The 13,518-nt window shown below is 55.3% G+C and overlaps 1 protein-coding gene across 1 annotated transcript in view; it reads right to left on the bottom strand.

Moving 5' to 3' along the window:
- The window catches only part of Grik5 (glutamate ionotropic receptor kainate type subunit 5), a gene marked incomplete at its 3' end in the record, with an annotated part of 50,637 nt that overhangs the window by 23,970 nt on the left and 13,149 nt on the right, over positions 1-13,518 (bottom strand). Inside the window, 1 exon segment of the mRNA XM_055617361.1 lies at positions 3,461-3,664. Coding sequence (XP_055473336.1) covers positions 3,461-3,664 — 204 coding nt within the window.

Genomic DNA, 13,518 nt, shown 5'->3' with positions numbered 1-13,518 from the left:
CTGCTGGGATGCCCGCTCTGGTTCGCCCAGTCGCCCACAGGGGCCTGGCTGCGTCTGAGGCCCTAACCCTCCCCTCACCATGAGGCTACAGGGTGGGAAGCGAAGCCAAAGTCCTGAAGGAGGGTCTGACCACCGCAGCGAGCACGGTCCTGGTTGTCAGGCCTCCTCCGGTCCGCAGAGGCTGTAGCCTTAGGGGCAGACACGCGGGCCGCAGCGCTGGGGCTGGGACACATGTATCCCCGTGCTGCTGAGCCCCAGGCCGGGATCTGGCAGATGAGTGACGCTCCGAGTTAAGTAACTAGAGAGTTCCGGCACGTGGTGTGAAGCCAGCTGGGCCCCGCCGCTGGCGGTGGCGTGGTGCAGACTCCCACACCTCTGCAAGCCTGGCCAGCACGGCAGGCGGTGCAGGCTCAGCAATCCCGGTCTCAGAGGCCGCTCCTGGCCGGCTCCGCCACCGTTCCCTCTGTCAACGCCCCAGTCGGACGTGAGGAGAGGCGCAGTATCCTCCTCCCTTATGCCTCTTCCCAGGGGTCATCGGGGTCTGCACTCTGCACTCCAGCCCTCACCAGGCCCTTCCTCCAGCCCCAGGCCTACCATGTCCTCTACAATCTACTACGCCCCTGACGTGACTAAGAACAGGCACAGGGAAGGTCACAGGCAGGCGACACCTGACACCTCAGCACCCTGGGCCCTGCCCAGGTCTTTACCGATTCTTTCATTCACTCCTCACAGCCGTGCTGCGGGCCAGGGCTGTCCCCCAGTCTTGTGTGGAGGCTGAGTGACTTGACCAGGTCACCCAGGAGGGCACAGCAGAGCGAGACTCGGGGCTCGGCCGTGTGCTAACGGGCACCACTCCTTGTGCTCAGCTGGCGAGGCCCGCGCCACCAGCAAAGAGCCGCCTGAGGTCAGGCTCACAGCAGCAGCGGCACGCCGCTCACAGGGCTGCCCTCCGACTTTGTGGGGCCTCCAGTGCCATGGCCTGGCCGGGAAAGCCGGAAGGCTCAAGTGTCCCCAGAGCCCGTGCGGGAAGAGAAAACCAGCTCCTGCGAACTGTCTGACTACACACAAACACAGGGGCTTGTCCACACTCTCTCTCTCTCTCTCTCTCTCACACACACACACACACACACACACACACACACACACACGCGCACACGCAGGCTGCAGACACCCAGGACGCCTGAAGCCGGGGTGGGTACGCGACCACCAGCCGTGCCCCTCCCCCCTGCCCAGGCTGCAGGGATTCAGGCCTTACCACAGGTTTGGGGCAAAGCTTTCAAGCCAGCTGGCAGCCTTGGGGCCGTGCCTTGGGGCTTGTCTGCAGGCTGGGGGGGAAGCAGTCAGGACTCGGGGCCCCCACCCTGCCTCCCCCACAGAAGCTCTACTTTCCTGTGAGTTTCTGAAGAGGCTCTCACTGAGGAAAAGTTCCGCTGTTCAAATAACTGTTCAAATAACAGAGACTCAACGCCCTGAGGGACAAACGTCCTTGTAACAGAGTACCCTGCTTATGTCTGTCTGGATGACTTTCAGGGGTTCCAAAGAAGTAAACCCTGGCTTGGGAGAGACAGAAGGGTGAGCCCGGCCCCATGTCAAGGCCGCTCCACTGCAGTGCCCTGCTCTGCACACCAGCTGGGTGTCGGACCAGGCGTCTGTTTGGCGGTCTTGCCTCTATCAGTTTTTGGCCTGGTTTTCTCTGGAATAAATGACAAAGTCTCTAGAGGTCAGGAGTGTGGCTCTGTTGGTGGTTTGTCTAGCAAGTGCAAAGCCCTGGGCTCAGGCCCCAGCACCCCCCAGAGGCACGGTGGGAAACATCTGGGAGACGGGGGGGGGGGGGGGGGGCGGGACAGTCAGAGTCAGTTACAAACTGAGCTTGAGGGCAGCCTGAAGCTGGGCACAGTGGCGACCACGTTAGTCCCAGCACTCAGGAGGCAGAGGCAGGCGAATCTCTGAGTTCAAGGCCAGCCTGGTCTACAGAGTGATTTCCAGGACAGCCGGGGCTACACAGAGAAACCCTATTTGAAAAAGAAGGAAAGGAAAACAGAAGCGACTTGAGCTACTGCACACACAGCCAGCCACACACGTGTGCCATATACATGCAGAAACACGCATCCACATGCACACACATGAAAACTCCACAGGCCCTGTGTCTGAGAAGAGGCACATGAAGACGTGGCCGGTGTTGCCGGAGACCCTGGCCACAGACCTGCCAGGTGTCACCCTGTCTCAGGGAGGGACGAGGGGTTCAGGGTAGAGAACAGGTCCACCCAAGGGCTCCAGGCGGCTGGCGGATCCAGACTAGTCTCCCCGCTGTGCGCCGGCCTCCGGCCTCCCACTGCCCGCTCCTCCCCCCCTCCCCGTCATCAGAGCACCTCCCACGCACAGGTGGGCCCAGCGCCTCACCCAGAGTGCCCGGCTCTCAGGCCACCTCTGCGCACCTTCCCTTTGATCCCGTTACCCCCTCGACCCTGACTTCGCCATCATGCCTTTCCCTCCTTTTTGGGTGGGCGGGGGTGGGGGCGGGAGGCTGGTTTTCCGAGGCATGGTCTCGTTGTGTAGTCCTGGCTGGTCTGGAATTCACCATGAGATTGGCCTTGGCAATCCTCCTGCCTCCGCTCTGTCTGTTGTGACTACAGGTGTGTGTGTGTGTGTGTGTGTGTGTGTGTGTGTGTATGAAGGGGGGTTGCCCTGCAGCTCAGGTTGTCCCTAACCCTGTGATCCTCCCCCTCAGCCTTCAATGTGCTCAGACCACAGGTGCGCGCCACACCTGACTCATGAGCCCAGCTGGCCACGTCTCTCCTGGAAGTTAGGGTGCCGCGTCACGGTTTGGGGTCTGCTCTGGGCCTCTCTGAGCTTGCTCCATCAGAATCCACACAGCCCCGGGCTGTGGCCATTTGCTTCGTGGACCCTAACAAGACACTATGCTCTTGGGCGCATGGTCCCGCTCGCTGAGCCCAGCACGGGGCGAGACACAGAGCAGGCGCTCACAGACGCCTCTGGACAGCTCCTAGTTTTGTTTTGCTTGTTTTCTCCCCCATTTAGTTGGTTTTGCAACAGGGTCTCAGGCGACATCACCCAGGCTGGCCTTAAACTTACAATGTAACGAAGGCTGACCTTGAATCCACGGCTCAAGTGCTAGGATTACAGACATGCCATCCTGCCAGCCTATGGGGGCTGCACCCAGGGCCTCGAGCATGCTAGGCAGGCGCTCTGCCAACTGAGCTGCACATCCCTGGGCCCCAACAGACAATCCTAGGTGCCCGAAGCGTGCCAGGCCTCCCCGGCGGTGCTGGACACACAGCAGCCCTTGCTCTTGGCCTTATTCCTAAAGAGGCCTCAGGCTTTTGCCTGATTCCTGTCGCTGTCATGTGCTTTTCCGGCCTGCCCGCCGTCAGCCCTGCGCCTCCCTCGCCCCCCGCCCCCGCTGCCTTCCCCCCTCCTCTCCCAGCCCTGGCGGCCGTACCCGGTTGATGAGCTCGCCGACCATGCCGGTCCAGGAGCCGTTGGGCTCGGGCGCTCCATACAGCCCGTCCTCCACCAGGCGCAGGCGGTAGCGGAAGCGCAGCAGCTCGGCCAGCTCCCGGAGCATGTCCACGCAGAAGCCCTCAAAGCGCTCGTTCCCCGACAGGGCCTGGAAGTTGGGCCGCCGCATGACGTATGGGTTCTCCTGCGTGAACCAGAGAGCTGGGGTCAGGATGGAGAGCTGGGGTCCGAGCCGGGATCCCAGGGCCCACGTGCACCACTGGAGAGGAGTGCCCGGGGTAGGCCGGATGAGACCTCCTGCGTGCTCACTTGTGTGTGCGTGTGTCGAGTGTACATGCTCGTGGGAGCCAGGGGCCAACTCGGTGTCATTCCTCAGGAACCAGCCACCTTGGCTTTATGTTGTGTCTACGGCGTTTTCCTGCCGCCATCGAGGGCAAGGAGGTGGTACTGGATTCCCTGCACTTGAGTTGCGGACGGTTGTGAGCCCCCACGTGGGTGCTGAGAACTGAACCCCTGTCCCCTGAAGAGCAGCCGGTGCTCTTATATCTCTCTGGGACCCCCCTGCAGTGTCTCTCCCCTGGGATGGGGAGAGTAGGCCAGGCTGTCTGCCTGACTCTGCCTCCCGAGCGTTAGTATTACAAGCCAGAGTGAGCTGTCTCCACAGCCCTGCTACTTATTCATTCATTTCAGGGTTTTTCAAAAACTTTTCAAGGCTTCTCTGTGTAGCCTTGGCTGTCCTGGACTGGCTTTGTGGACCAGGCCGGCCTCGAATTGACAGAGATCCGCCTGCCTCTGCCTCCCTAGTGCTGGGATCACAGCCCACCACACCTGGCAGCCTGCTATCTTCTGAGACTGGGTCTCTAGTCACTCAGGCCATATCAGAACTCAATGTACGGACAAGACTGGCCTTGAACTCCTGCTCTCCCGCCTCTGCTACCCTGGAGCTCAAGTTACAGGTGTGTGTTATCACGCCTAGCTAACACAATCCACTTTTCTTCCTTTAGAAATGCTGTGAGGCCGAGCTGTGGACCTGTACGCCTTTAGTTCCAGCGCAAGGGAGGCGGAGGCAGGCAGATCTGTGAGTCTGGGGCCAGCCTGGGCTGCAGAGGGCGTTCCAGAAACTGCCAAGGATACACAGAGAAACGGTCTCAAAACAAACAAAGAAAACAAAAGGAATGGCGTGAGCGGAAAACAGGCCTGAGCGCTGAGGGGTATGGGTGAGTGTGTGCTCTGCTGGCCTCTGCTCAGACTGTTACAGGGAGACACCCGAATCTCCACAGCCAACCCAAAGTTCACGGAGGATCAAGGGGGGGCTTTGGGGGGCATCCAGCCGGGGCTTGCATCAAACCAGAGTGAAGGTCTCAGGATTCTCCCAGGGCACACCCTACCAAAGTATCGCTATGACACGCACAAGCACGCTGGACCAGATCGTCCCGCCAAACAGCCCCTGCTCTCTGGCTGTAGGCGCACACGCGGCTAGTTTCAATTTAGAGATCTTCATTTTTCCACACAGTGGCAGCGACTCAGTGAAGCAGCGCTGTGAGCCACCAGTGCACCTCCAGAGAGCATCCCTCACCAGGACTTCACTCCAGCCGAGCCGCCGAGGCAGGCCTGACAAGCCAGATGGCGAGAAACTGCCAGAGAATTTGGAAGCCTAGATTGTTTTGTAAAATCTCCTGATTATGAACGTTAGCAACTCATTCACATTCTAATACTTTTTTTAGGCCACACAGGACACCTGCCAGATCTCAGTGCCTGGCCTTTTGCTGTGTGGATGGTCTTTTGCTGGTGTTCTTTTGAGATTTTAAAATTTTATGCCTATGGGTGTTAGGCCTGCATGTCTGTGGGTGTACCCCAAACGTGCCTGGTGCCCAAAGAGGCCAGAGGGGGGCACTGGGTCCCCGGAACCGGAGTGAGGGGCGGTTGTGAGGACACCGTGTGGGTGCAGGCAAGCAAACTTGGGTCCCTGCAAGAGCCAGCAGCCGGGGCTCCAGCGGCCCGTGCTCTGCTTCTGCTTTTGCTTTTTGAGTCCTCTCACTTGCCTCACATCATCTGGCTCTAAATACTCACAGAAGTCAGTACTGAAAGGAGTATTTTTATACTTTTTTCTCTGCAAAGCTAGGGATTGAATCGTGGGCCCAGGCATGGTAGGCAAACACATTACCACTGAGCCACCCCCCAGCCCCTCACTGGGGGATTCTAGGCAGGGGCCCCACCACTGAGCCACCCCCCAGCCCCTCACTGGGGCATTCTAGGCAGGGGCTCTACCTCTGAGCCACACCCCAGCCCCTCACTGGGGCATTCTAGGCAGGGACTCTACCTCTGAGCCACACCCCAGCCCCTCACTGGGGGACTCTAAGCAGGGGCTCCACCACTGAGCCACACCCCAGCCCCTCACTGGGGACTCTAGGCAGGGGCTCTACTGCTGAGCTACAGCCAGCCCTCTTTTTGCATCTTGAAATAGGGTGTCACTAACTTGGCCAGGCTGACTGTGGGGTCACACTGCAGACCAGAGGAGACCTGAACTTGGGATTCTCCAGCCTCTGTCTCCCAAATAGCTGGGACGGAAGGCCTGAGCTTGTTTTTAACGCACACCCCTGGAGTTCAGAGAGGCAAGTGGCAGATGAGGCTATCCCAGCTACCCCATGCCTCTTCATCAGCAGGCGGCAGCCACCTCCCACTTCCTGGCAGCCTTTTGAGACAGGCCCTGACAGGGCGTAGAAATCAGGCTGACCTCCAGAGCCTCAGCCTGCAGGGCAGTTCTGAGACCACCATGCAGGCCAGCCCAGGCCAGCCCATAGGGCAGGTGGCCGAGATTGGAAGCCCAGCAGGGGTAGCCGTGGAAATTCTGGGCTTCCATGTCCTCCTGGCCTCTGAGTGACAAGTTGAGAACTACCAAGCAGCCTCAGAATCAGGAGAAGAAAGTTCTAAGTTTCTGAGTTACGGGGCTGAATTTAAAAAGCCACAGATCCCAGGAGACCAGGTTACCTCACAGGCCCTTGCGCTCCCAGACCACAGAAAAAGCTAAGGGACAACGGGACAGAGGGGGCTGGGGCTTCGCTCCCGCCCAAGCTGCTTCTCCAAATCCAACGTTGCGGAAGCAAGGATGGGAGTGTGAGATGATCCTAATAATAGCTGACGGCGGCGGCCGCCAGCGTTTCCCGTGGGCTTGCGGTGACAGCCGTGTCAGCGTGGGAGGCACTGTTACCTCTTCCAGCTGAGGACACGGAGGGCTGGAGAGCAAAGTCCTGAGTCGCTGGAACTCCAGGCCCCTAAGCTCTCCGCTTAAGCCCTGTGCCAGACTGCTCGCCAGTGGGCAGGGTTGGGGAGTGGACGTGGGAGAAGCCAGGCAGACCAGGAGCTGGAGAGCTGGAGCCAGAGCCTGTGCTGGGGCTGTGGGAGCACAGGGTAGGGGTGAGGCATCCAGCCCAGGGCCAGCGGACAGAGCAGCGGGAAGGACGGCTCAGAGGCCACGTAAGGGCCACGCACCCCACAGTCTGATCATGCCGGAGTGCCAAGCTGCCCTCTGAGGGCCTGGGCTTGAGGCCCGTCTGTAGCAGCCTGACCTTACAGGCATGACAGAAGGGCCTAGCACAGAACTTGGGTTGACAGTCAGGACACAGGACTGCAATTTACAGCCCTGGGCTCTCAAGTAAAGGGCCAAGGGTCCCCGCCTCCACCCCGCCTCTGGTTTTTTTTTTTTTTTTTTTTTTTTTGTCATATTAAGGATTGAGCCTCAGTGTTCTTCACTATTCATTCATTAGTCTGTTTGAGACAGGGTCTCACTAAATAGCCTAGGCTGGCCTCGAACCACTGATCTTCCTAGCGGTTTTGGTCAAGGTTTTGAGACTTCTTTGAAGACCCTCTTTGCGAACCCAGTGCTGAGGACAGCGGACGGTGCCTGAGCCTAGCTCTAAGACACCGTGTCCTGACCGGCTGAGCATCTGTGAACAGAAACTCGGGTCCCAGAACAGTCACCGCGCCAGGGCTTGGGGTGGGAACAAAGACCTGATCTGGAACACATCAAAGAGATCATCAGTGTCACAAAAGGACCCCAGACAGCCACTGAAATAGCAAGATCTGTGAGGTGTTCACGGGACCCGCCGCTCCAGAGCACCCTGTGCAGTTCGAGCAAGAGCGGGAAGTGCCTGCACAGACGCCTTGGGGCGGCCAGCCTCTGAGGGAGCGACCCAGGGTCCAGGACGGAGGGAGGCCAATTCTCTGAGGAAGGCTCTCCGTGTGCAGCAGGCTGGCCCCACACTCCCGGAGCCCCACCTGTCTCTGCCCCATGCTGAGATTACGGGCGTGTGCCAGGCCCGCTGTCCATATTGGCTCTTTATGGAAACCCCTTTCCCCCAGGTTTGCCTTATCCTCCGTCCCCTAACCAATGCCACCAATTTTGTGTTTAAGGTAAGAGCTTCACTGTGTGTGTGCTTGCATGGACGTGTGTGTGTGTGTGTGTATGTGTGTGTGTGTGTGTGTGTGTGTGTGTGTGTGTAGGGGTTGTAGGGGTTGAAAGGCCTGTGGCCAGTCTAGCAAAGCAGCAACCTCCAGACTCCAGTGTGAGAGAGAAACGGGTAGGAAAGGGAGGGAGGGAGAGGGCGAGATCTCTGAAAACAAGATGGTGGCTGGCTTAGCGGACTGAAACAGCGGCCACCCGGTGGGAGGAGACCCACTCCCACAGGCTCTCCTCTGACTGCTATGGCGCTCCGGAACCCTTGTGAGCAGACACACACCCAAGACACACCCCAAATGAAACGAAAATAAGACAGTGGGGCTGGCAGGGTGCCTAGAGGGGGAGACACACCTTTAATCCTGCACTCAGGAGGCAGAGGCAGAGGCCGATCTCTGAGTTCAAGGCCAGCCTGGTCCACAGAGCTTAGAGTTCTAAGACAGCCAGGGCTACACAGAGAAACCTTGTCTGGCAAAACAACAACACAAAAAGCCAGATCTGTTGGGTGGACTCTGGTATCTCCTACAACAGGGGTGGGTGGGTCAGAGACAGCTGACCAGAAGGGCACACGCCAACCTTCCTGAGTACCCCACAGCGACGGAAACAGGAGAGGCCGCGCCTCAAAACAAGGTGGGAGGGGAGACCCAATTCTCAAAAAGTCAGCCTCTGAGGCCACACATGGAAACTTCAAAGGAACAATGAAGCTGGGGCCAGTGAGCGGGCTCAGTGGGTAAAAGGCAGCTGCCACCAATCTGACGAGCCAGCTCCTGTAAGCTGTATACACACACACACACACACACACACACACACACACACACACACAGGTTTTTTTTTCCTTTGTTTGTTTTTGAGACTTGGTTTCTCTGTGTAGCCTTGGCTGTTCTTGAATTGGCTCTGTAGTCCAGGCTGGCCTTGAACTCAGAGATCTGCTTATCTCTGCCTTGAGAGAGCTGGGGTTACAGGCGTGCAGCCCCACACTTGGCTCAAAAGTTTTTCATGGTTGAAGGAGGACTAGAAATGAACTCTGGTGAACACTAACGCTGAAGTAAGCTCAGTGCTCAGGACAGGCCAACAGAGCAGAGGGCCAGTGAGCCCACGAGCAGAGGATGCTGATTCCTGACAAAGCTAAGCATGTGTGAAGGCCAGACTATCGCACTCATTTGAACGCTCATGGGAAAGATGTATTCTGAGCCCCTGCTTTACATAATTCATGAAAGTCAGTTCTGAGCGGTCCACACACACACAAATGTCAAAGCAGTGGTTACTACATTCCCAGGAAAGAAGAGAGAACCTTCCTGGTTTTGTGGTAGACAGAGAACTCTAAAGTTCTATTTCCCAAGCTTTGAATCACTGGCTAGGGATACTAGGCTGGTCTCAAACTTGTGCTGGTCCTCCTGCCTCTGCCTCCTGAGTACTGAGACCACAGATGTTTTCTACCATACCTGGTTGAATCCCCAAGTTCTAAAAATATTAAGCATAATCAAAAAAGAAAAAGAAAAAAGAAGGTCAGCTGGAACATGACTCAGTGGGACAGCATTTGTCTAGTAGGTGGGAAGGCACCTACGAGAGAGAGAGAGAAAGAGAAAGAGAAGCACACAACACACACAGAGACACAAAGGTAGCTAAAGAAATGGAATTAAATTAGAACCTTGTCTGTGTCTTGTCTGGGTTGCTGGAGACGGAGTCTCGGGCCTGGCACGAGCATTCTGCAGGGCCTCGCTTTACTCTCTGGCTCTCAGACAGGTCTGAGTTGCCCGGGCAGGCCTGAAGGTGGCTCTGGAGACTGAGCTCAGGCTCGCTGCACAGCAAGTGCTTTGCTGTCTAAGGCATCTGCTCGCCCAGCTTCTGATCTTTTTATCACAAGATTCAACCAAGGTTAGTGACTCTCAGATGGACTACTACTCAGCAGTCAAAAACAAGGAAATGATGAAATCTGCAGGCAAATGGATGGACTAGAAAAGATCATCCTGAGTGTGGTAACCCAGAAGCAGAAAGAAACTCATGGTGTATACTCACTCATAAGTGGATATTAGATAACATAAACATACTAAAATCTATGCTCCTAAAGAAGCTAAATAACAAGGAGGACCCTAGGGAAGATGCTCAATCCTCATTTAGATGGGCAAACAAGATAGACATCAGAAGTGGGAAGAAATAGGGAACAGGACAGGAGCCTTCCACAGAGGGCCTCTGAAGGACTCTACCCAGCAGGGTACTAAAGCAGATGCTGAGACTCATAGCCAAACTTTGGGCAGAGTGTAGGAAACCTTATGGAAGAAGGGGGAGATAGAAAGACCTGGAAGGGACAGGAGCTCCACAAGGAGAGCAACAGAACCAAAAAGTCTGGGCCCACGGGGCCCTGCAAAGGCTGCTGCACCAACCAGGGACCAGGCATGGAGATAACCTAGAGCCCCTGCACAGATGTAGCCCATGGCAGCTCAGTCTCCATGTGGGTCCCTAGTAAGGGGAGCAGGGGCTGTCTCTGACATGAACTCAGTGGCTAGTTCTATGATCACCTCCCCCTGAGGGGGTAGCAGCCTTACCAGGCCACAGAGGAGGACAGTGTAGCCAGTCCTGATGAGACCTGATAAGCTAGGGTCAGATAGAAGGGGAGGAGGACCTCCCCTATCAGTGGACTAGGGGAGGGGTGTAGAGGAGAAGAGGGAGAGAAGGACTGGTAGAAGATGAGGGAGGGGGCTACAGCCAGGATACAAAGTGAATAAACTGTAATCAATAATTAATTTTTAAAAAGGCACAACTAAGAATGAAAAGGCAGGGCTGGCGCAATCGCTTGCTTGGAGCTGCGCTGTCAGAGGCAAGAGTGTGGGTCTCGGCCCCACAGCCTGTAACCCACGTCTCAGGGTCTAACTTCCTGTCTAGCCTCTTCAGGAACCAGGCACCCAGTGCCTAGACACGTATGCAGAGCACCGTGTTGGCACATGCTGGGGCCTCAGGGGAGGAGGGAGCCTCAGCTGAGAAAATGCCTCCATCAAGCTGGGCTGGGGGCACCCAGGAATGATAACAGGAAATACGCGGCCCTCTGAGAGCTCCACCAGTGCCTGACTCGACTTCCCCGGGTGACAGAACAGCTGTTAGGGCAAACCTTTTCTTCCCCAAGTTGCTCTTGATCGTGGTGTTTTACCACAGCAATAGAAATCTAACTAAGGGCTGGAGAGATGGCTCAGCAGTTAAGAGCACCGACTGTTCTTCCAGAGGTCCTGAGTTCAATTCCCAGCAACCACAAGGTTGTAATGAAATCTGATTCCCTCTTCTGGTGTGTGTGAAAACAGTGCATTCATATACATAAAATAAATATATCTTAAAAAAAAAAAGAAATCTAACTAAGATGCACATAAAATGAAAATTTAAAATAATACATAAATCGTAAAAATCAAGGCAAGGTGACTCACGGAGGGCGGGAAGACATGAGTCAAAGGACATGGCTCCAGAAAACGCAATTCCAAAATTAGTGAAAAGGTCATACCGCCCCCACCCCGTTTTGGGACGGTGCTGGGATGGAGCCCAGAGCACACGCACACGCGTGGCAGATGCTTTACCAACACATCCCCAGAACTTGGTTTTCTGAGATAGACTCTATGCTGCACAGGCTGGTCCAGAACCCCACCTCATCCTGCCTTGGCCGCTCAATTCTGGGACACAGCAATACACCCACTTGTTAATCTCCAATTTCTCCAGAGCACCCCCCAAAGGGGATTTCTCAAATGGCCAATCAGCACCCAAGGCAGGGTGCTTTCATGCAGGCTCCAAGAAGGAAGAGCAGTAGGCTCGCAGTCACGGGCGCTGCAGCCACTCTGGGAAAGGCTCTTGCCGTGTCTGCTAAAGCTCAGACACAGGGACACCAGCAACTCCGCTCCTCCGAGCAGACCACAGAAGCTCAAAACAAAGTCACAAACGCCACTGCTACAATGTTCTTAGTGAAACAGAGTCACAACAACAAAGTCCAGCACCCATCTGTTTGACAGAAACTAGACTGCGCCAGCCTGACCTCTGCAGCTACACGGCACTGAGGAACAGTGTCAGGCAAGCACAGGTGTGATACATTACAATACAACTCCACTTAGCCCAAAGCTAGGCAGGTTAGAGACTGGGACAATGTTTCAGCAGAAGGAGCTGGCTTTGCTGAGAGTGTTTAGTTTGTGAAAATTCAAAGATACAAACTTTATAATTTGTGCAAGTCACAAGTGTATGTATGAGTATATTACACTTTGGTAAAAAAAAAAAAAAAAAAAAAAAATGGAGCTATGTCTCAATGGCAGAACAACTGCCTAGAATCCCCCAGTGAGGGACTGGGGTGTGGCTCAGTGGTGGAGCCCCTGCCTAGAATTCCCCAGTGAGGGACCCTTGGGTTTTATCCCCAGCAGGAAATAGGTTAGGGACAGATAATCTCTTGGGAATAAAAAGAAAAAATTAAGTACACTAGGAAAGGTTCTGGACCATTCCTCACAAGCTGTTTGCTTTTTATTAAGCCAGGACCTAAATCCATGTGCATGAATTCTAGAAACACAGTTTATGGGATTTCCACCTATCCCAAGCCCTGGTCTCTATTAGGGGGGCTTTATTTCTTGTTCTTTTTTTTTTTTTTTTTTTTTTTTTTTTTTTTTTTTTTTTTTTTTTTTGTTTTTTTTTTTTTTTTTTTTTTTTTTTTTTTTTTTTTTTTTTTTTTTTGTAGTCTCTGTAGTCCTGGCTGGCCTGGAATTCACTCTGCAGACCAGGCTGACCTTGAACACTCAAGAGACCCACCCACCTCAGCCTCCCAAGTGTGCACCCAGCTTATCCCCTCCCTCATGAATTTTACCATTTTATGTGAATGGGTGTCCCGCCTGCATGTGTGTCTCTGCACTGCCTACAGCAGCACCTGTGGAGGCCAGGAAAGGGCTTCAAACTCCTGGAGCTGGAGTTACAGACAAGCGGTCACTACCTTGTGGGCGCTGGGGACTGAACCTGGAGCCCCTGGGGAGCGGCCAGTGCTTTTGATCACCGGCCATCTCTCTGGCCCTTTATCTCCTCTAGTTAAAAGAACCAGGAGCAGGGAAGGGAAGGGAGTGTGGGTCAAGTGACAGGGGATGTAGATGGCAGCGCTATGCCCACGGCACAACCCCAAGGACAGGAAGAAGCAGAAGTGAGGTGACGCCACCTTAGTGACCAGCACAGAAACGCTGTCATCTCCGAGGCCCTAACACGCTCCTGAACTCTTCCCTTCCCTCAACTCATCTGAACGTGGCTTCCACAAAGGTGCTGAACTCGGGGCTTCGAGAGCTGAAGGCTCAGCAGTGCTCAGCCCCAGGACGGCTGGCAGTCGTGTTCAATGCCAGCCGGGCATGGCTGGTGCATGGTTCTTGTCCCAGCAGTTGGGAGGCAGAGGCAGTCGGATCTCTGTGAATTTGAGGCTAGCCTGGTCTACAGAGCTCCAGGGCAACCAGGGCTACACACTGAGACTCTGTGTCAATAAAACAGAAAATGTTGATGAGCCAATGGGGGAGTGTCCGGCTACACACACACACACACACACACACACATACACACACACACACACACACACACACACACACACACACACACACACA

This window comes from Psammomys obesus, unplaced genomic scaffold (assembly GCF_907164565.1).
Source record: "Psammomys obesus unplaced genomic scaffold, mPsaObe1.curated_primary_1811, whole genome shotgun sequence".
NCBI lineage: Eukaryota > Metazoa > Chordata > Mammalia > Rodentia > Muridae > Psammomys > Psammomys obesus.
This window is presented reverse-complemented; position numbering and strand designations above follow the sequence as displayed.